The sequence below is a fragment of the Labrus mixtus genome, chromosome 6, assembly GCF_963584025.1.
Source record: "Labrus mixtus chromosome 6, fLabMix1.1, whole genome shotgun sequence".
Lineage (NCBI taxonomy): Eukaryota > Metazoa > Chordata > Actinopteri > Labriformes > Labridae > Labrus > Labrus mixtus.
Window position 1 is genome coordinate 10,442,237 of NC_083617.1, and position 20,904 is coordinate 10,463,140.

The window sequence follows — 20,904 nt, forward strand, 5'->3', positions numbered from 1 at the left end:
AAAAACAGGCTTCAGAATGGTTAACATTTTGAAAAAACAGATTGCTTCACACACATTTTAAGATATAATTTAAAAATGCACAAGACAATCTTCATTTTAGGAATTGGTGTGCCAACATGAAATCTGTTATTCCCTTGTAACACCATATTTAGCCCAAAGGCTTCAAAGTTTGACACCCTGGGGAATATGCTAATATTCACTTTTGGTAGGAGATTAAAAGACGCCACTTTCCTATTTGTCCAGTCAGTTGCTTCAGCCAGAAAATTATTAGCTTAGCATAAAAACATAGAAACAGGATGAACTTAGCCTCTGATTCAAAGGTTACAATATGTTTAAAACTTTATTTTACAAAAACAGAGACTCCAAGACATAACTGAGAGCTTTAGAGGGCCATTATCTATTGTGCAGCTTAATTACATTAACCTATTTACATTAGCCAGTGGCTGAGCTTCATATTTGTAAAAAGATACGAGAAGGAAATTAATAGAAGATAAAAAATTCTTAACAAAACCTTTACTCTGAATGACTAAGCGTTTTTGAGTTGAAATTGCTAACTTGTTAGCAAGCTGTTGCTGTTAGTGCTCCTATTGTGTCTTGTCTATCCACCTGATGAATATAAGTCCAATAAACACTCTTTTTAGGCTCTTTTTGTGGTTTCTCCTGAGCTAAATCATGCTCTTTAGCTAGTCGGTGCTCAACTACATTAAGCTAGTTGCTATATATCTGTGACTTTTGTTTCCTGTCGAGATAGCCGACTCAGGTGATAGATCTCTGCAAATGTGTATATCAAATAACACTTTGATAACAGTGTGACAATGTCTTTTAACATTGTCACACTGTTATCAAAGTGTTATTTGATGGATTGTTAAAAAAATGTAATTGCTCTATTAATAATAAGTATTTTAATTCTGTAATTTGAAATACCTCACTATAAGCTGGCGTACATCCGCTGTATCAAAAGTTTGAAAAACTCAAATCAGAAAAAAACTTGTTACATCATTATTTCAAAAATACATTTTGTTGCATTTGATTGTAAGCAGCATAAAAATTACATGTTACATTTTCTCCTCCTTAGCAAGTAATGAAGCATATTTTCGAAAATGTCAAACTATTATTCTCGCTGAAAATAAACGGACAGATTCTGAGCAGAAAAGGGGATTATCTTCAACCTTTAATTATACAACAATGAAATAAACAATATCCCACTTTTTGGACGCTGTAGCCATACATAGAAAAACAAACAGTGATACTTTTTTAATAGTAACATTGACAAAATAAATAAACCTAATGTACAGGTAATCTTACACACAATCAATATCATTTGTCTATCAAAAATCCTTTACAATTTTATACTGTAAGTCATATTTGGTCAGAGGACGAAAAAAAAAAAGGTAAAACTTTTAAGGGCTGAGCAAAATGTTCCAGTATTAAAAACTGAGTGACAGAAGGGAAAAGGCAGTACTTAAACATTTCATCTCAGCAGTGAATCAATTCACGGACTGATATTAAGCACACTAAAAAGGTTTGTTTCTTAGTCAGACATGACAGCTTAGCGTTGGTAGGTTGTGTGGTTACACCTGCTTACATCCCAACCACAGTGACTTTTTAGATGAATATGAACCTCAGAGTTCCTCCTGGTTTTCACAGTGAGGAGCCTTTCACACACCAGCATTTGTCCAGACTTCTCATCAAAAGGCACACAAGATACTCAAATTTGTACAACTTAACTGCTTAATTCTCCCTCCAAAGTGGTGAGATGACAAGCTTCAACACCTTTTAAAAGCGACAAATCAGCACTTACTACTTCACAGATTGAGTAATGTTCAGCAAGTCCAAAATAACACCTGAAAATAGCTTCTTAATGATTCAAAAGCAGTACATAATGCATGAGAACTGAAAATGTCCTTGGTGTATGCTTTTACTGACGGAGAGCAGCACTCAGAAACTGATATGCAAAGTAATTTTCACAATGTCCCACAATAGCAAGCTACATGTTTGTCACTGACAGCACACGCTTAAATTTTCCACGGTGAACTGATACACATCATAACTGAAAGCAGATATTCTTATTTAAAGTACATATGAAAGAGACATGTAAAACCTGAAGATACAAAAGCCACCTGTATCATAATGGTGGTTTCTTGCAATGAGAACAAGTTTGATTTTATCCGTATATGTGCTTTTTTTTTCAGCGTTTTAAAAATACTCCTCTGCCCACCGATGTTAATTTGAAAGATTTGTATCCAGTTACTGCAGCCAGAGATGGCTGGGACGTCTGCCAAGAATAAGGACATGCAAACCATGCAAGTCCCTCATTTTACAGGCTCAAAGACAATCTTCTCATGTATCTGCAGTGCAGGAGTGAGCAAACACTTTCTTAGTGTGAAACGATGAGCAGACGCATAGCAAAAATTGCCCTTCCTCCCCTGTCTCCATCCCAAACATATGACATCCTCTCTCCGACCTCCTCCCTCGCTCCCTCATCACTGATTCAAATGCTCATTCAACTGCGAGTGTGACCTTCTATGGTGACAACACTCATCCTTAGCACAATCTCACCGTGCCTGAAGTTAACAGAACTACCACAGGCAGCAGGTAATCTGGTAAAACACTTCATTTATTACACATCCTTAAAGGATTTAATTTTCCATTAGGTTTAGTCATTATTTCGTGTTTTATTTGGAGGAGAGTTCTCTCTGAATTTAAAAATGGCTTCTTTTAGAAGTGTTACCAAGTTTCTGCACACAAACATGTCGTCCTTTTCCTCATTCCTCACTGCCCTCTAGAAAAACTCAAACAAAACTATCTTAACTTTCTTTCTGAATTGGAAACTGAGAAGATTGATTCCTACTTGTAATGACACTTTAAACCCAGAAATATCTGGCAAGCAGCCATTTAAACCAAAGGTATTATTACCTTGTTTCTTTTTCATCTCTTCCCAAACATAATAACATTGGAGACTAATCGCTTCTGTTGTTTTCCAATCCATATGAGTGAAGGAACCAATAAAAACCATTAACTCTGTTTTCAAAGAAAATATGCATCACGTTGTGTGGAGTTCAACCAGGTTGAACTTTACCCGGCAAAGCATACTCCTCAACCATTGGCCAAGAAGTATACGTGGTTCACCCCACTTGGCAATTCTAAGCACGATACAAATTTTGCCTGCATTTGTGCATGAGCTAGCATCCCTTGTTCTGAAAGAAATAGGTCAAATGTCTCTTCGGATTACTCTCTATTCCATAGACACACAGATCAGAGTCCCTGGACGATACAACATTAGGTCAAAGTGTTTTTGGTCCTTTCTGCAATTAATTGAAGTAGCAAATATTTTGTTTCCAAGAATCACACTGTTTCCATGGACTGATAAATCTCATTGCTTGGGTCTCTGGTAGGAACTACTGTGAGCTTTTCGAGGATGCGATTAGACATTGCTTATATAAAATGTTTAAATGACTGAGTTAAAGTCCTGCTGTAGCATACCTGAGCCAGATTTCAAGTGGGGCTTTCACTTGTGCTGTGTCTTCCTTTAAAAAGTTCTAAATGGCTTTGACAACCTCTTGAGCTGAACCTGACCGTTATCTTGCACAGTCCTATGTGCTCCGGTAGGTCTTGATGATATCTTTGATTGTCCTCCTGCAGATGGGACAGCACGCATTGGCCATCTTCTTAAGCTTTAGGCCACAGGTGTAGCAGAGACACATGTGTCCACAGGCATAGAGGACGGTGTCCACCACATTCTCGTAGCAAATGGTGCATTCGTCACTCCAAGAGCCTGAGCTGGATTGAAAGGTTGGGGAATCTGGCTGGCTGGAGAATGGAGAGCTTGAGGTTGTACCTATGATGGGGAAAGTAGAACCCATTAGAGATCAGTGAGTGTGAGAGAAATAATCCCCAAATTTGCCAAAAATTAGTAGTTCAGGCAGACAACTGTGAGTACCCTGTCCACTGTTTTTCTCTGCTTATGATGGTTCAGGAAAAAATGTTTGGAGGAATATTTGTGTTCAAGTTCTCACTCCTTCTGCCAAGACTTTTTTCTCTCATACTGCCTGCAGCTTTAGACTGTAGTGATGTCAGGAATCACTGCTTCACATCACCAAGGTAAATATTTGCTTCATGTGCAAACACGCATATTGTGAGTTGACGTCTTGCTGTGTGTTGGGTCAGTGTTTGTGTGCCTCTGGCTGGTTTATGTCTGCACTTTAATGAAGTTCTTACACAAACAAAATTGAACAACAACAGAGACAAAAAGAAATCATGAAATCTGGAAAGGAAATACATGACACACATCAGTTCTTGAATGGAGACAATGACCTGTCATTACAAAGGAAAACCGAAGCTCATCTAGACTACACAGTTATTTTATCAGATTATCGGAGAACAATCTGATTGATTGAGAGAGTAATTACTCTCCATTATTCTCTGAAAAGAAGAACAATAGCTTGAGGTAACCCATGGGAATGAAAGCTTGGACCAACCTGTAGAGGAAGAAAAGACTGCGTTGTAGTTGGCATTTAGGCTTGAATTGAGGTTGATGTTCATGTTCAGGTTGGCCTCGGAGTTGCCGCTGCAAAACATTGTGGGGGTGTTGGGTGTACAGGATGGGGAGCTGGGAACCGAGGGGCCTCGGAGGTCTGGGTGTGAAGATGAGCCTGAAGGCGCAGAAAAGAAACCAAAGATTAGCCAAACATGGATTATGGATGAGAGTAGAGCAAAAACACATTTTCCCTTCCAAAACCATTGCAGATACCTTGCCGATAGTATCAGATGATACAGAGAACATCTCCAATACCAGTAACTCCATACTGGTTAGAAAACACTGACTGCCGACATCTTGCTGGCTTTGATCAACATAATACTCTCTTCAAGTTGATCTTTTGTCGGGTGTATAAATAGTGGTTTTTGATCAGCGCTTTGAGTGGTGGATTTTGTTGGAAGACTTGCGTCCAAAAAAGGTCAAATGAAAAGCATTGGTCACTTGGTCACACTCCAATATTTCCATCTTTCACACTATGCATCTTTGAGAAGTCAGAGTTGCTAATGAGTGAGATGATGTCTTTTTGCATCTGTCTCACTGTCTCAGTCTGTCACACTCTTTCTATCACATTTAAAATCTTCTCCATCACCAAGCACTGACTTGTACGTCCACAGTGTCTGTGTGTGGGTGAGTGAGTGTGAGTTGGCGGAGTCTCGTCAGAAATGCCAAACCCCTCGCCTGTCCTTCCTTCTGAGCCCACAATCCCTCTGGGAAGGGTACAAAATGCTTCCACAGACTATGTGTTGTCGGTCTTGTGTGATCCGTCCCCATCCACACCCCATAACCATTGGCTCTGGCATTGGTTTTCATTTTGGCAGCTCATTTAGAATACTGACCCCGATTCCACTGACAAATCCCGGTCTAGTCTGCCTGGCAGGCTCGTGACATTGTTGTACACATTGTCCTTCAAGTGACCATGGCAAAAATACACTACAACATCAGACTGGAAGCTTACTTGATCCAACCAACAATCCCAAGTGTCATTACTCTAGTACTGGTAGTTCACATCCTGTCCCAAAATGTGATGATCCACATTTTCCTACAGCTAAAAAAGGACAGCAGATGGTGTAAAATGTCAGTAAAAGTTTCTTTACTGTATTTCTGTGGTCTGTTTACAACAAAATATACACAGTTTGTTTCCTAACTCAAACCGTGTGCTCTGACCCATTCCTCTGAACTCTGATGCCTTTTCCATTGACCATTTCAACCACTGCAGTGTCAGTTTCAGACTACATTAACATACTAGCTTTTCAGTCATGCAACAACTTGATTGCTACCAAGAAATCAACAGAGGTACAAAGTGTACAAGAACACAGGGCCTGTGCTAACCCATACAAAAAACTTTTCCATAATTAGTTTGCTTTTAAGGTTGGTGCTGGGATCAATTTGTTTGCCCCACTTTGCTGAGACATGCATTTTTCAGAGTCATCTATTCATTTATTCGTTATATTATCATATTTTAGAGAGGATACAGAGCCATGAATGCATATAGTAGCATTTACTCAACCTTCCATTGCCTACTTAACGTGAGCTATGTGACAGCCCGGCTGTTAGCAAATGTCTTGGTCAAACTCTAATAAGAAAGAATGGATAACCTTCATGTCTATTCATGTACCCTTTCATCAAGGGGACCTTTCATCTTCACTCCTATTATGAATTTACTGCTGGCTGAGCCACCAAGAATGGATATGTGAATGTCTTGAGATATGCAAGCAGTGCAGGAGGTTTATTTGTGGTTGAGCATGTGTATGGTGGCTTTCAGCACTTGTTTATCAAATACAGAGATCCATGCCTCATCATGTCAACTTATTTATTTCCATTTTAGTGTCTGAAAGAAGTTTGGCTTTAAATGCCACATTAGCTGAATGGTCTGTCTAGAGAGTGGATGAGCCTGCACACGCAAAACTGATGGAACTTTTCAAATAAAAATGCTAACTTCTTTGTAAACTGCTAATTTTCACCTTCAACAGATGTGGAGCAACAATAGCATTTATCTGGAATCGTTTTAAGACTAATGTTAACTCGTTTTTAAGCTCTTTCATTGTCTCTACAAACTCTTGAGGGAAATATCTTGCTCTTAAGCTGCCGACTTGAATGCCACTTGCTAATTGTGCCTGTATTGGGTTTTGAATCTTTTACAGAACTGTCTCACTTTGTGAAACAATAAAGTTAATCTTAAATCCTATGAGTCTTAAAATGGTGCTCTTAATTCTGGGGGAAAAAGCTAGAGCATGATCACTATATCGGTAGCTGATATGAGCCATTCACAGATTGTGTCCAGAACAGAGCAAGGTTACAATACTCTCAGCACCGTCTGCATCGCATGTAGCAAACATCACAGTTCAGCAGATCTTGCTTCACACTGCAATATGTCGTCAGTGTTCTACAATATAATATTCTTTAATAATATTGTTTGTTTGAAAGAGTAGCCTTCTGATATTTCAGTCCAAAAATTAAATGTATCAGTCACAATATTTGTAAACTGTGAGTTTCCCCTCTAAGATAGGCATCTGTATCAATCCAAAGAAAAACCTCATATCAGCTGAGCTCAGCAAAAAACCTACAGAATGAGTTCATCTACAGAAAGATGTTCTGAAGGGAGCCACAGCGTCATGCCATAATTCTGTGTTGCTTTGTCATCAAGAGAGACTCCGTTACCATACATGCAGTAATTGGATTAATGGCTCATCCAGAAATTTAGATTATAGCTGTAGTACAGCTGGGCGCACTGCTGGACACCTTGAGGAAATTAATCACTACTGTGACCGTGACTGCTATTGATTCTAAATATTTAAATTGAAATGATTAAATCCTTGTTCCTGAGAAAACATGGACAAAATGACCATGTGAGTGCAACAGACTCCCATCTGTTCCACTTCACAGGCTCGATAACACCCAGCCATGACAAACTGTCACTTGCTTCACTGGCTAGATGTTTCCATGGCAACTTGTGGCGTGTGGCGACGGCGAGTGGGTGAGCAGGGACGGCACAAATGCACTCCCTACAGCTGGAGTGGGTAATGACTCGGAGAACGTTCATACCCCAAAGAATCAGCAAAGAGGAGGGGGGGTTAAGTAAGAAAACACACGGGGGAAAAAGAGGAAAAGATGAAGAAGAGAAAACGTTTGGAGGACCGGTGTTAGGGGAACAGGTGGTGGGTGGAAAACCCAGCATCTCTAACCTTCATGCAATTACATTTTAATAATGCATATGGAGGGAATCATAAGGAGCTATCAGAGCCCACCTCCTGATACATAATGTTAGCTGCTTGGAGCCCACGCAAGACAGAAATAACCTCCTCAGCCACAGTCTGACTGAAAACATGAAAGAGAGGAATGAGAGAAATCATTATCCATAAATGAATTAGGAAAGACAATAACAAGAATCAACAAATTCCTACAAACCTCACAATTTTGACTATCAAATACAATTCTTGGGAAAGTTGCTTCAACATGACCATTATCAATCTAGCCAGCAGACAACTCTGTTGTGAAATATGTTTGTTTTTCAAGTTGACTTTCTTTATTGCAAGACTGTAATAAAAAACATTCACTCAGTGCTGGCAGCACTCTGCAATATTTCACTGTAGCATCATAATATACTATCCAAGCAGAGCTACATCTCCTTATAAAATATAGACCTTTTAAAGCCTTTAAGTGTAGAGCTCTTAAAACAGAGTGAGTAATGCTAAATATTTCAAACTAAGAATTGCATAAAATGTTGGAAAGCATATTTATGTCTTAGCTAGAGATGTGTGCTGTCAAATGCTCTAGAAAATAAACTCTTAGCAATGTTTCCCCCTGCAGCTGTGTCTTTAAAATTAATAGAGTGTGGTGGAGTTGCTACAACATACTTATTGACTGCACAATAAATACTGTATGTTCCAAAAACAATGACAAGAGCTTTACCACAACACAAAGGAGAAAACAAAAGTTATTTGAGTAAAGCTGGTTCACTAAACCTCTCCATACCACACCTAAAGCATATTTTGAGACTGTGATCATCACTGCAGCATTTGCATGCGAGCTAGCATGTTTGGTTTCACTTTCTCTGTCAAATTCCACCCAAAGATGGACACCAAAGCTTACAACTAGCTGGCATCACACCACCATTTTCCCCAGCTCCTGAACCTGTTTGCCATAAAATGATCTAATTCGGTGTATTCCGAGTCAGACTGGGAGTCAGACTCTCATCACCAGGCGTGATTAACTTCAGGGTACCTTCAGGTAAAGCTGCGGTATCATCATGTGAAATCTGCTAGAATCAGGCGGGGCTGAAAGGACTTCTGTTCAACTGAAGATACAAAGTTAACATTCATATGCAAACTGTGGGGGCAGAATGTAAATTCCCAAGTGATATATGAGTTGATAAAAAGTCAGAGGAGCCCAGACAGAAAGTATTTCATGACTCGGCTGAGTGGGAATTCAGCCTCCAAAGGTCTTTCAAGGATCACAGACTGCATTAACTTCTGAATGAAGTGAAACTTCCTGTTAAGATCTGTGGAACATGTTCCAATTTCTTCAACCACCATATATTCAAACTTTTACTCACAGTGTGCTAATATGGGATTTTTTAAAAACATTTATACAAGGGCTCCATTGCTACTGGAATTACTATAACTAATATTAAAAAAAACAGCAATGTGACTCAGCAGCTAGATGTCCAAGTGATCTCACCAGCAAGCAGAACTTAAGCTGAAACATTATCCCTTTAAGTCTTTTGATTGGAATCGAGAGTTTCAAATACAGTTCAGGAACACATGCAACACCAAGCCTGAATCTTAAAAGGTATAAGATATCCCTGGAAACAGGGACATGTCCATGTGGCAGTGGCCCCCCTTGAAATCTTATGGCCAGTGCCACCCCAAATTCCTTAACTATTATTTGTTATTTGCATGCCAGGGGTGGGACTGAAATTGAAATCCACTTTTCAGACTGTGTTGCAATAGACCGCTCATAGTTTTCAGTGTGCAGATGTTTGGTTGCATTTTTTTTAAATACTAAAAATTGTGAATTTGGACATACATATTGTTTTGAGTCCTTGAAAAATGAAGCTTAGAAGATGTATATGTTGCCATTATCCTCTGTTACTTTAAAGTCGATATGATTAGATAGTAGATAAATGCTCTTCATTCATGTTTGTGACACAAACTTCAGGCCACCCCTGTTCAGGTCAGTGCCCCAGTTGGGCCACCCCAATCCAAAAAGTGTGGACACTCCCCTGACTGGAAATAAATAAGTTTGCAATTTTGTTCAAATACTGTCTTCTTTTGAGAGATTAAAAACAGGGATTGAGCTAACACTTTCCTTCTTTCCTGACAGATTTACACAGATTACAGTTGGATTTGTATTTTTAATCTGATTCAGGATTATCAAGCTATTTTTAGCAGTCTCACACAATATCAAAAAGAAAGCAAGAAACAAACCTAAGATCCTGAGTTGTGTGATGGTGCCGTGCAGACCGTAGAACATCCAGAGAGGCCTCGAGTTGTCGACACACAGCTGCATCCCTGCACTGATCCCATTGTGGCTCAACATGACTTCCCCTTCTGCGTTCACCACAAAGCCCAAGATGTCTCCATTGTGTAGCGGCATCCCCACCCTACACACGGCCCAGAATTCCTTGCGGTCAACCAGGGAGTCTGGATTAGAAGGGAGATCACTCTGCCTCAGGGTGGCAGGGTCACATGATGTCACACCATAAGAAAGACACCCTGGCCGTGTGACGCCCGCCTTCACCTTCACAAACACAGTCTCTGAGCAGCGCATTGGGCGGCTGGTGAACACCAGGGTCCTCTCGTCGCCACGGTGATCAAGCCTCGCCACCGTGTGCTTATCCAGCGCCGTAACATGTACGCCATGCACCGAGTGGAAGTGCAGATCATTGTCTAAATGGCTGGGCAGCAACGAACACTGCTGTGAGTTTTGAGAGTTTTGGGGCACATGGCAGGAGGAGGAGCTCAGGGGTTGTAGCTGTTCTTCTTCCTCATCATCTTCATCCAGATTTGCCTCCTGCTGCTGCAGGCTGAGGTCACACAGGCTGATGGAAAGACGTGGGTCATCAGCGTTTCTCTGAATGGAGGCCCGGTGGGCGGCAGTGAAAGAATGAGGACGCATGCAGTCCAGCGGGACCATCTCACTGTCTGCGGAGAAGAAAACAAAGGAATGTTATATAATCACCCGAATATGGTTTTGAAGCTAGCTTTTCATTCCAAGTCAACCCACAGTGTCCTACTACCTGCTTTCTTTTGATTTATATTTAGATAACATCATAACTCTATTCAGACTTCATTCTGTCACTATTACAGTCAGCCAAACCTAGTTTATACACCCACTTAGTATTTTGTTCATATTCCCATGTACAACACCGGTTTGTTTTACATTCAGTGTCTGTGCACTCCTCGTTCATCTTCCTCGTCTCTGTAAACAAATGGTGGCTTCCGGCTCCTCTGCTTTATAACTAATTCATCTAATGCACCCTCTGTACCGAGGCTTGTAGTCCAACAATGTGAACAAATACATCAATGTGTACATGTTTAGAAACATATCAGAGCTTTAAGTGGGGGCATACTGTAGCTGCAGGCTGGTAAAAGCAAAAGAGACATAACAGCTTTATGTAACATTGAAGAGATGCACATGAGGCTGCTGCAAAACAGTAAAGCTCAGCTGTGTTCGAGCCTCCCACTCTGTCTTTAGCTTGGAGTTCTGCGTTGATGACCCACATTTACCTACTTCTTATTCTTTATGCTTACATTAACTGTGAAGTCTTCATAGAGTGCCACAACAATCTAGAGCTGAAGGTGTAGAAATGCAGAGATAATTATAAGCTATTTATTACGGAGGATGGATGTTTTAAAATGCTTCTCTCTAATGAAACAGTTTCTCTCAGTCGTTGTCAAGGACTAAAAGTGTATTTTAAGTATACAAGTTGCTCATGCTCAATGGGCTGCCAAAAGTCCTTGCTGTATCAGCAGTAGTAATTGAATGCACCGTATTCTACCTCTCTACTCTGTTCAAATTTACAGCTATGTGCAGGACACTATATACAGCTGATTTTCCTATCAGTGAACAAGAAAGGTGTTGTATCGCGTTTGTCCTTGCTGTGTAGCCCCTTTGCAAATAGTCCTTCCTATGTGAATTCTGCTCACTGTAAAAAAAAGAAGCCACATAGGAACATCATTGCAAAAAAGTAAACATGGTGCGCATGTGTCTTTCCATGCACATGGTCGGTACAAACAGATCTGCATGCTTAGGGACACGCTGCCAAATTTAACACTGGCTAAAATTAGCCTGATTGGACATTTGAGCAGAGTGGGGATGAGTGACATGATGGCTGAGTTGTGTGGCTCTTAGCCTCGATCTGCTCCGGGCTTCCCCTGGGGGAAGCTGATGAAGCAGGGGGGAGTGCAACAGAGGAGGAGAGGATGAAATAGGAGGGAGGGGGGTGGACTCATGAGAGAAAAGGGCATACCTCACTCACCCCCCTTTATCACACAGAGACAGCACATCTCCGGCCAGCCACTGATAAACTGCTTGAACTTAATTACTTCCTCAGTCAAGAGTGTCCAAAACCAAGTATGAGACTCTTATTATTAGCCGCCTTATCATCTTCGGGATAGAGGAGATAATTTCTATTCTTGTGTTTAAGGCTTCCTGCCATTCGCAGTTTCTGTTTTTTGAGAGTGGTTCAGCAGTCAAAACAATCCGTGAGGAGAATGGTAACGTTACAGGATATTTTCCTCTTCAAATAAAAATGAAAGTAGACAAAAAAAAAAATTGAGATACAGACAGTTGATACTTAAATATGTATGACCTCTCACTGGGTTCTGTTTCCAAGGATTCTGGGATAGAATAAAACACATTAAATACCAGAAAAATAAGACAAGCAACCAGTAAACACAGCTTGAAACACACAATGCCCTATGTTTATCTCCTGTGTGTACAGTTAAATTCACAGCATGGGTAAATGGGGGCACAGAAGAGCTCTCATAACAACACACATAGCAGGGACATGGCTGAAATAGTCCCAGTAAGCCTGTCTACACTCTCTGTATGTTATACAACAGTAGTTCCTAATCAGTGTATTAGGTATAGCCTTCTATGTTTGTATCTGTCAGAGAGTTATGAGAAGATTAAGGCCTGAGCTACAATGGATTACATTAAAATCATATATCAACAAATGTATATTTGTCATGTGATAAGTCCTAATGAACATTAAGCAAGAAAGCACAGGAATTGAAATAGTTATCAAATTGTTGTGGAAATAGCCAGTTGTAAAGAGTAACTGGTTGTAAAAATGGCCACCAGTAGTGCAGGAACAGTTAGTGACTTTTAAATTAATGGAAGTACATTAATGAATCCGTTAGTTGGCTAGCTAAGATCGCTGGTTGAGAAAGTGAGCTAACAGTAAGGTTAGTATATAGTTGGAGAAGCTAAAATCTAAATGGTTGAAATAGTTTGGTAAATGTATGGTGAAACAGCTACAGTCTGGGCTTAGTAGAATACACAGCTAAAATATATGACTAAGATATGTAGCCAAATTAAATGGATAAATAGTTGGGGGGGATGGGGATCTAAAATTAGCCTAATAGCTAACTGGCTAAAATAGACAAAAGTCATGGCTAAGTGAGGAAAATAGTAAAGTCAGTTAAAACATCCAATAGCAATAGCTAAAATAATTGGCTAACTTGTCGAGACAGTGAAAGCTAATGGATAAATGGTTGCAAGTTAGCTAGAAGTAGCTCTATACTGGTTGAAGAAGCTTGAAGTAATTGCTAAATTGGGTTAAATAGTTATGTTAAGGAATGGTTTAAATGGAAAACGTAGTCACTTAATACTTAATGAATTAAGAATAACATCTTATTTGTTGGAGAAGCTTAGAGAAATGTGCAGCTTCAACCACTCCAAGTTGTATGAATGCCGACTTTATCAAGCTAATTTAATCCACGCATCTGCAGTTCAATTGTATTAAAAAATACTTTCCATTTTCATATTGTAATAATGCATGATCCCCAGTTCATTATATTTAAATGAATACATTAGGTATAAACGGTGTACTGCTCACAGGAGCTTTGTGGGTGGGTCTGAAAAAACAGTTGGAAAGACTGACCCAAAATATACTAACGGCACACATAAAACTCCAAACGAGATTTGTATCCTTTTGTATTTGGGCTGTAAACACTCTTTGTTATTACAGTTGATATGGAGCCAACTCGTTCTTTTCAGACTGCTCACCCCTTTTAAATATTACTCACACACAGACAGGTTCAGTCTTGTTCTGTCCTCTGTTGTGTAATTAAACATTACAGTGTTATAGTCCAAAACACGTTGTCAGTGTGAATAAGATTTGGTGATGCTTAGTTGGTTCTACAAAAACATAATGCTGATTAAGTACTTTAAATCTTTAAATTCAAGTCGCTGAAGCCTTTTGTATATCAATCAAACTTTTGAGTCCCTTTTTCAGACATGAAAGACACTGTTAAGTGTATGGCCGACATTTTCCTTGAAACAGTAAGAGCTCCCTGGTCTGCTGCAGCTATTCAATCTTGGGAGAAAATCTCTTGCAGAAACAACATACCAGACTGACCCTCTTCTGAGGGGTCAATGGGTGACCTCTTGGCATCAGCTTGTTATTTAACATCTAGCTTTGCAGTAGGGGAAAACCTCAATCAACTCTTTTATGGAGGGAATTTCTTGGCTTTGTTTAGTAAGAACACAACACACCCAAACAAACACCTCAGGAAAATCCCATCACCTGATTCAGGTTAACCTATTTAAACAACCACTTCAGCGACACACACTCTTGCAGTGCAATCCAGAAATACCGGTTCCTTTAAAGGTAAACCTGATTATATCGGCAAAGGAGGATTTAACTTCTTCTTCTTTTAAAACTGGCAGCCTGTTCCAGTAAGAACACTTGCTGTAATGACAGCTAACGTATCAGAGAAAAAAAGCCGTTGAGGATGCAACCCTGCCAAAACAAACTGTGTGGCTCCACCTCATTTTGAAATGCATTTCAGAGAGGCCAGTATGTGTTACAGTAGACTACAAGGATTTTGATTTAAGTCAGGCATTAAATTGAGGATTTGCATGTATTCTTTGCCTTTTTTAGTCACACAGACAATGGCATGGCACTGAATAGACGAGGGTGGGTTCACTTTATTCCTTGGCCTGGTGGAATAGGATTAGGAGGCTTTTGGGGGTTTTAGCGAGGCTGCAACCTCTGTACAAGGTCGGTGGCACCAATTGTGTGTGTGTAGTGTGTTTTGGGATTTGCCCTGAGTATGCATGCCTAGGGGGGCTATTGAGGGCTCTGTCCAGAATGAGTGAGTGAAGTCATCTGTCATGAGAAAGGAGGTTGGAGGGGAAGGGAGCAGAGGGGAGGTGGGGCAGGTGCCATGTGTTTCCCAAAAAAGGAGAGAGAAGGCTTTATCATACAAAGAACAGTTTAAAGGGACATTCTGCATTGATGAGCCTTTAAGAAGTGATATCCTATTGGCACAGTTCTAAGAGTGTGAAGCAGGAGCGTTGAAAAAGCTTAGAGAGTGCTGAGAAATCGATACCGCCTCGCAGTTTGAGTATCTGAGATACCATGTGCAACAGGAGCCTAGCACATATGTGACGTTTTTTCAAAGATCAAGACGAGTCTCTGGTCTTGTGCCAGATGTTTCAGAGTTTTGGATCATGATCATGGAAAGAAAAAGGCACATGCAGAGGTGACAACTGGCAGCTTTGAAAGCAAGCTCTTCAGCACTTCAAGATGTCCCATGTGCAGTGTTCCCAAGGCCGGACAAACCCCACTTCTATACTATAAAGTGTGACTACATGGGTTAAACACCATGCACTTTACACAAAACCCTTTAAAGCCACTTACGTTAGAAATCTTAAAAGTTTTAAGAGCGTCCACTGGAAGATGAGATCGCTTTAGTGTTTCAATATGCTCTCCAACACATTTCTCCAATTATAAATTCATCTCAATGTTTTGGACAAAGCGATGTCCAGAGAGCCTCTTTGAAAACGACCCAGATGGACACATTTCCACTCTTACAAAGAAAAGTCAGCACAAGTATTCCAGTCTTTGCAGGGACTCGACTTTGGTCATCTGAAAGTGATTAGCCTCCTCTCTCAAGGATTCCCCCGCGCAGGGCCAGCTCAAAGGATCCAAACCTGACAGGCTCCATTACAATTCCTATTTTGATTTCTCCACAAATCTGTTCGATTCCATCTGGGCCGATTAAATCCCAGCTGAGGCAAAATAGCCCGGCCAGCGGCATTTATTTTGGTTCAACAAATCAAATAAATTCCAGGCGCTGAGCTCATTTGAAACAGAGCTCTTATGAATACATAGACTGTAATCCCGATGTGCACACGCTGGCAGATGTTGGGTCGAGGGACGATCTTCCAACATTGCAGTTTATACAAAGTCCGTCATTTCATTGAAACCAACTGTCCAGCTTCAGTGAAGGAGAAATAACTGGAAAATCAAGAAATCTTTCAGTATAGCATTCATATTATGAATATATGACATTGAACTAAAATATTTGTTCTGTTTACTTTTTAGATTAATCATGAAGTCGGAGCCAAAAGGTCTGCTGCAAAATGAGTTACTTTATGGCTGTAATAGTCAAATATTAATATGAACAATTGAACTATCTCTATGTTTTATATGCAAACTTAATATATTTTCATATTATTGTAGCCATCATGCCAAGTCAATATTTAATCCATTCAGTGAATCCTCTATGTATTACTTTCTTTCTTAAAGTCATTTCGTGATGTTCTGAAGTCATTTTGTGGCGTCTTGCGCTGCTCTTGACTCACAGAAGCCTCAGAGGCACAGTTACCATGGTTTCTTCCATCCACTGCTCTTTCCTTGGTGGTTACAGCCAATGTAGTGCAGATTTGTAAGAGGCCTTATAATCTCAGCAAGGTGAGTCACTATCATCAGTAATTGTGGATGTGAAAATGTGCTTTTCTTCTACTTTCATGGCCAGTGTCTTTGCAGCGCCAGACTTTAAGTAACCTGCGTCTACAATGTTTTTATCTTCATACCTCCAAGATATTCATGCAGATGCACTTCAGAATGATAGTTAACCAATTATTATGAACACACAATAGTTACTAAGAGATCAGTTACGTTGAAGTGACTTTGCACGGGAATTTAAGTTACTGTATCTGGTTCTCTGCATCCCATTTTCACACATCTATAAATATTAAACTCCATTCTTCACAGGACACATTTTTTGAAATAAGTACAAACAATTGACTCACACTATACAGTAAAACTGTAACCATTACTGTGATATAGAGCATAACAATCAAGATGAAATGACTAAATGGTAAATGGACTGCATTTGTACAGCATTTTTTTAGTGTACTTAAAGTGCTTTACACTACATAACACATTCAGCCATTCACACACCAATGGCTATACTTTATGAAGAAATTCAAGTTTCTTGCCCAGGTACGCTTAAGCATGTAGACTGCAAGAGGTTGGGATCAAACTTCTAACCTTTCAATTGAGATAAGGCCGAATCTTCATTATGCACACCTGAATTTTGGAATAGTTTTTTTCCTAAAATGAAAGTGATGTAAATACAAAGATGGTAAATTCAGCATTTGAAGCCAGCACAGTAAGGCTGTCCTTGGGTAGGTTATGGAGATTAGCTGGTTGCTGAGAAACACAGTAAACGCTTGGGAATCAAACATGATGGGCCATGAACCAATGGATAATGTTACCATGGCAACCCACTACAATCATCTCTAGCATTAAGCATTTTTACCCAAAAAAGGTATCAACATTGGCCCAACTTGCTCCTTTTGACCTGATTATAAGCTGCAGGCTTCAGTAATTTCCTAAAGGGGGTATCTCAGGACAGAGTCTGCAGTCTTTAAATCTTAATGTGACTGTAATCAGGCTTAAATATTAACTCTCTTAAAAAAGCATAACTTTCCATGTGATTAGTTGGCGTGATCAGCATACAGAGAGGTCATGTCTAAGGAAATAGAGTAAAAGAGGGGAAATAAGGCGACAGGCTGAAGTATGATCCATGATTGTAGTCTGATTCTGCCAGAATAACTCAGCTCAAGGAAATTACTAAATGTTCATAATATGCAGACATTTAGCATCTCTGTATGCATTTCCCCATCACTGTCTATTGGTTTGCCTTTGGCTGAGCATAGACTTTTGACTAATGACTTTGCACATTGTTATTACCATGCTGAATTTCCAGTTTATTGTTTTTGGACGATTTGTCTGCAAGCTGCAGACCAACCATCGGACGCATTAGTACAACATCCATTTGCAGTACTTTGGGGTAATCAGAGCCTTCAGGCATATCACATGTCTTCATAAATCAAAAGCAACTAAAGGGTTTAGTTCTGCTCCCTTATGAAGCTCTGAGAAAACAAGGAAGACAACGCCTACACATAAATGCCACATTATTTAAGATTCAGTATAGAAATAAATTAATAATTTTACTTGCATTTGAAGCCTCTTGCCCCTCTTAACCATTTTATCTATTGGTTCTTTGCTGACCCTACAATGAATTACTGGCCAAACACGACAGGTTGTACCTATCTGACCTTTCTTTTTATAAAAAACACTTCATCCACAAATCAAAGCCCTGTAAAAACTCCACATAATCCATGTTGACAAGTGAAACAAAAAGTGAGATTTGAAGCAAGTGAGCGTGAGCGTTGGGCACACAGAGTGAACAGAGACAAAAATAGACACAAAGAAGGGAAAGTACAGCACAATCAGGTTCAGACAACCCAACATGTTTGTGCAGCACATACTTTTTCAGCATTTCCACTTCATCTTTTTATCTTTTAAAAGAGTCAAAGGTACAGTGATTTTTATCAGCTTACAGACAGTTTCAGTTTTTTCTTTTGAACCACAAGAGGCTCACATAGCAAGTTAAAAATAGTTTCAGACAAAATGACAAAGCAACTCTGATAGGCTGCATGTAGGCACAGTGGTGTTTTGGGCTAAATGCTAACACAAAGTGTTTAACATGAAGCTGAAGGAAAAGGTTTGCATATTTGTCTAATGCTTTAGTAAAAAAAAAAGCAATGGGCAATGTTTTGATGATTAATGTACTGATTACATCATTTTCAAGGTCAACAATCAAAATATTCCCAGTTCCAGCTTTTAACTTTTGCGTTTTCTGCAGCTGTTTTCATATGAAAATATACATTTGAAGGTTTTAGAGTGTTGTTCTCACTGGCAATCGGTTGACAATTGCAATGAATTTAAATAATTAGACAATAAATCTATCAGCAAAGTTAATGCAGACCATACGCTGATAGAAGTTATAATGTTAACAATGTCAATGATGTTGGTGAAGTGTGCTAGCACATTGTTAATTAGCACTTCAAAGAAAACACAGCTGAGGGTTATTGGAATGTCATTAGTTTTGCAGGTCTTTGCTCATAAACCAAAGCAGTGGTTGGACCCTGATTGTAATAATCAAAGGTGAATGCAACTGTTTACCATATCTTGTTAACTCCTTGAGTTATGAGTCAAGTGACCACAAAGGTCCTGTTCTGGAAACAATGAATGATGCCAATAAATCAATGCTAAGGATATTGTGAATCTGTCTGTGGCCTTACATTTGATGGTAAATCAGGGATAACCTTAAGTCCTTTCCTCTGGCTCCAATAAGTCCTGAACAATACAAACTGCTGACATCAAACCCGTGATCCAGGATTACACAGTTTAAAAATGATTAGACAGTAAATCCCTAAATTAAATATGGAGCTTAATCGAAGATTAAGTGCACTTGAAGGGCCTTAAACATACAAACAATGTGATGCCGACTTTATCTTTCATTTTCATTATGTCAATATGTTTTTGTCTTGAATATGATGTTCAGTGGTGGCTGGTAAATTATTCTACAGGGCAATTCCTCACAGATGAACTGGGATGTACATTTGTTAAGATTGTTAAGTTGATGCTAAAACATAGTGGAAATTGCCTTTAACCTAATCATCGGTCAAACGTCTGTGTCCTGTGGGATAAATGAATTTAGCCCAAATCAGCAAATCAAAGGGTTATGCCACAAGACCTGTCACTCATTTACATTTGTTGTAGGGGAAACACTTGAAATGCTGGAAATAGAAGAGGCTAGTGTGCAGTGCTTTGGCTGTAAAAAAATAAGCCCATTTAGAGATATTGTGTGTTTTTCTTGGGACTATCAGGTTCGGTTGCTTCTCTTGGTTAAACCAAAATTGAAAACAATCTGTTTGAAGTCATTTGAAGAAGAGAACAATTCTTCTGTCCCTGATGATGATGCAAGTGAAACCACTGATGCAAGACAAATTTCAGTCTTTGCAATATCCGTGCAAAATGTCATGTAAATTATTACACAATGTGTCACATTTAAGCCATCCATTGAGACTTGCCACTCAAGTGTCAAGAAATCTTCATCGACGCACCCTGTATTTTTTTTTTTTTAAAGGTCCTGCAGCTGCTGTCAGTGTTGTTCCTTCTGTCCCCTCACGCTGAAACGTCAGTGAAATGCTACTTTGGATGAAAAACATACAGCAGGAGGTTTATCCCCACCATGGTGCACTACATGTCTGATGCATTGCAATGCTATGTACAGAGATGACTGATGTCAACACCCTACCCTTAATCACCTGAGAGCTAGTCAGCCTCCTGACAGCCTGGCAGCCATTTTGGATTCTTCTCTAACGACTGGAGAGACAGGTTGCAGATGATGTTAGCTGACGCCCGGCTCACGGATCACTAGCACTCTGTCAGTGATTAAGTGACTCATCTACCTCTAGTAAACAAACCCCCAGTGGAGCATCTTGCATCCATCAAAAGCTGCCTTTGACTCGCTCCGCTTATCAGACTTGGACAGAATCCATCATACCCGTACCAAACGCCGGATGCTGTGTGGTCTCTTGGGATTGGTCACATAAACAAACACGTTCCCTTCAAACTGCAGCCATACATGTGTAAAGGGAGAGCACCGTTTTTTATTGACTACAGAAAGGTTTAGCATTCCCATATGTGTTATGCTTCAGGGAAATGAAACTGAAAACACTTAAAAGTTGTTTGTGACCTCATTTCTGGAGCTCCTGCGACAAACTTAACAAAACTTAAATCCTGGAAAGTTAACTATTCAGAAAAAGGAAAACAAACCTCCTAAACTTCCCTCTTTTTTTTAAAGAATATGACGTTTTTACTTCTTCATAAAACCGTACCTGAAGCATGATTTCTTGTGTTACTGCTAATATAAATGCAGAGCTGCTTCAAATGCATTATACACGTTAGGAAACCTTTTACAAGCCCCTCTGAGACCTGATGTATCCCAGCAGCTCTGTACATCCTAAACAGCACAGTCTGTTCTGTTCAA

The 20,904-nt window shown here is 39.7% G+C and overlaps 1 protein-coding gene across 1 annotated transcript in view; it reads right to left on the reverse strand.

Annotated features, from left to right (window-relative positions):
• Positions 1 to 1,158: 1,158 nt before the first annotated feature.
• Positions 1,159 to 20,904, reverse strand: part of LOC132975407 (E3 ubiquitin-protein ligase NEURL1-like) — a 31,478-nt gene continuing 11,732 nt past the window's right edge. The window contains exons 4-6 of the mRNA XM_061039926.1: positions 9,964 to 10,680; positions 4,479 to 4,652; positions 1,159 to 3,838 (exon numbers count right to left, since the gene is read on the reverse strand). Of these exons, the coding sequence (XP_060895909.1) occupies positions 3,594 to 3,838; positions 4,479 to 4,652; positions 9,964 to 10,680 (1,136 nt within the window). The 3' untranslated portion in view covers positions 1,159 to 3,593. The remainder of the gene's footprint in view (positions 3,839 to 4,478; positions 4,653 to 9,963; positions 10,681 to 20,904) is intronic.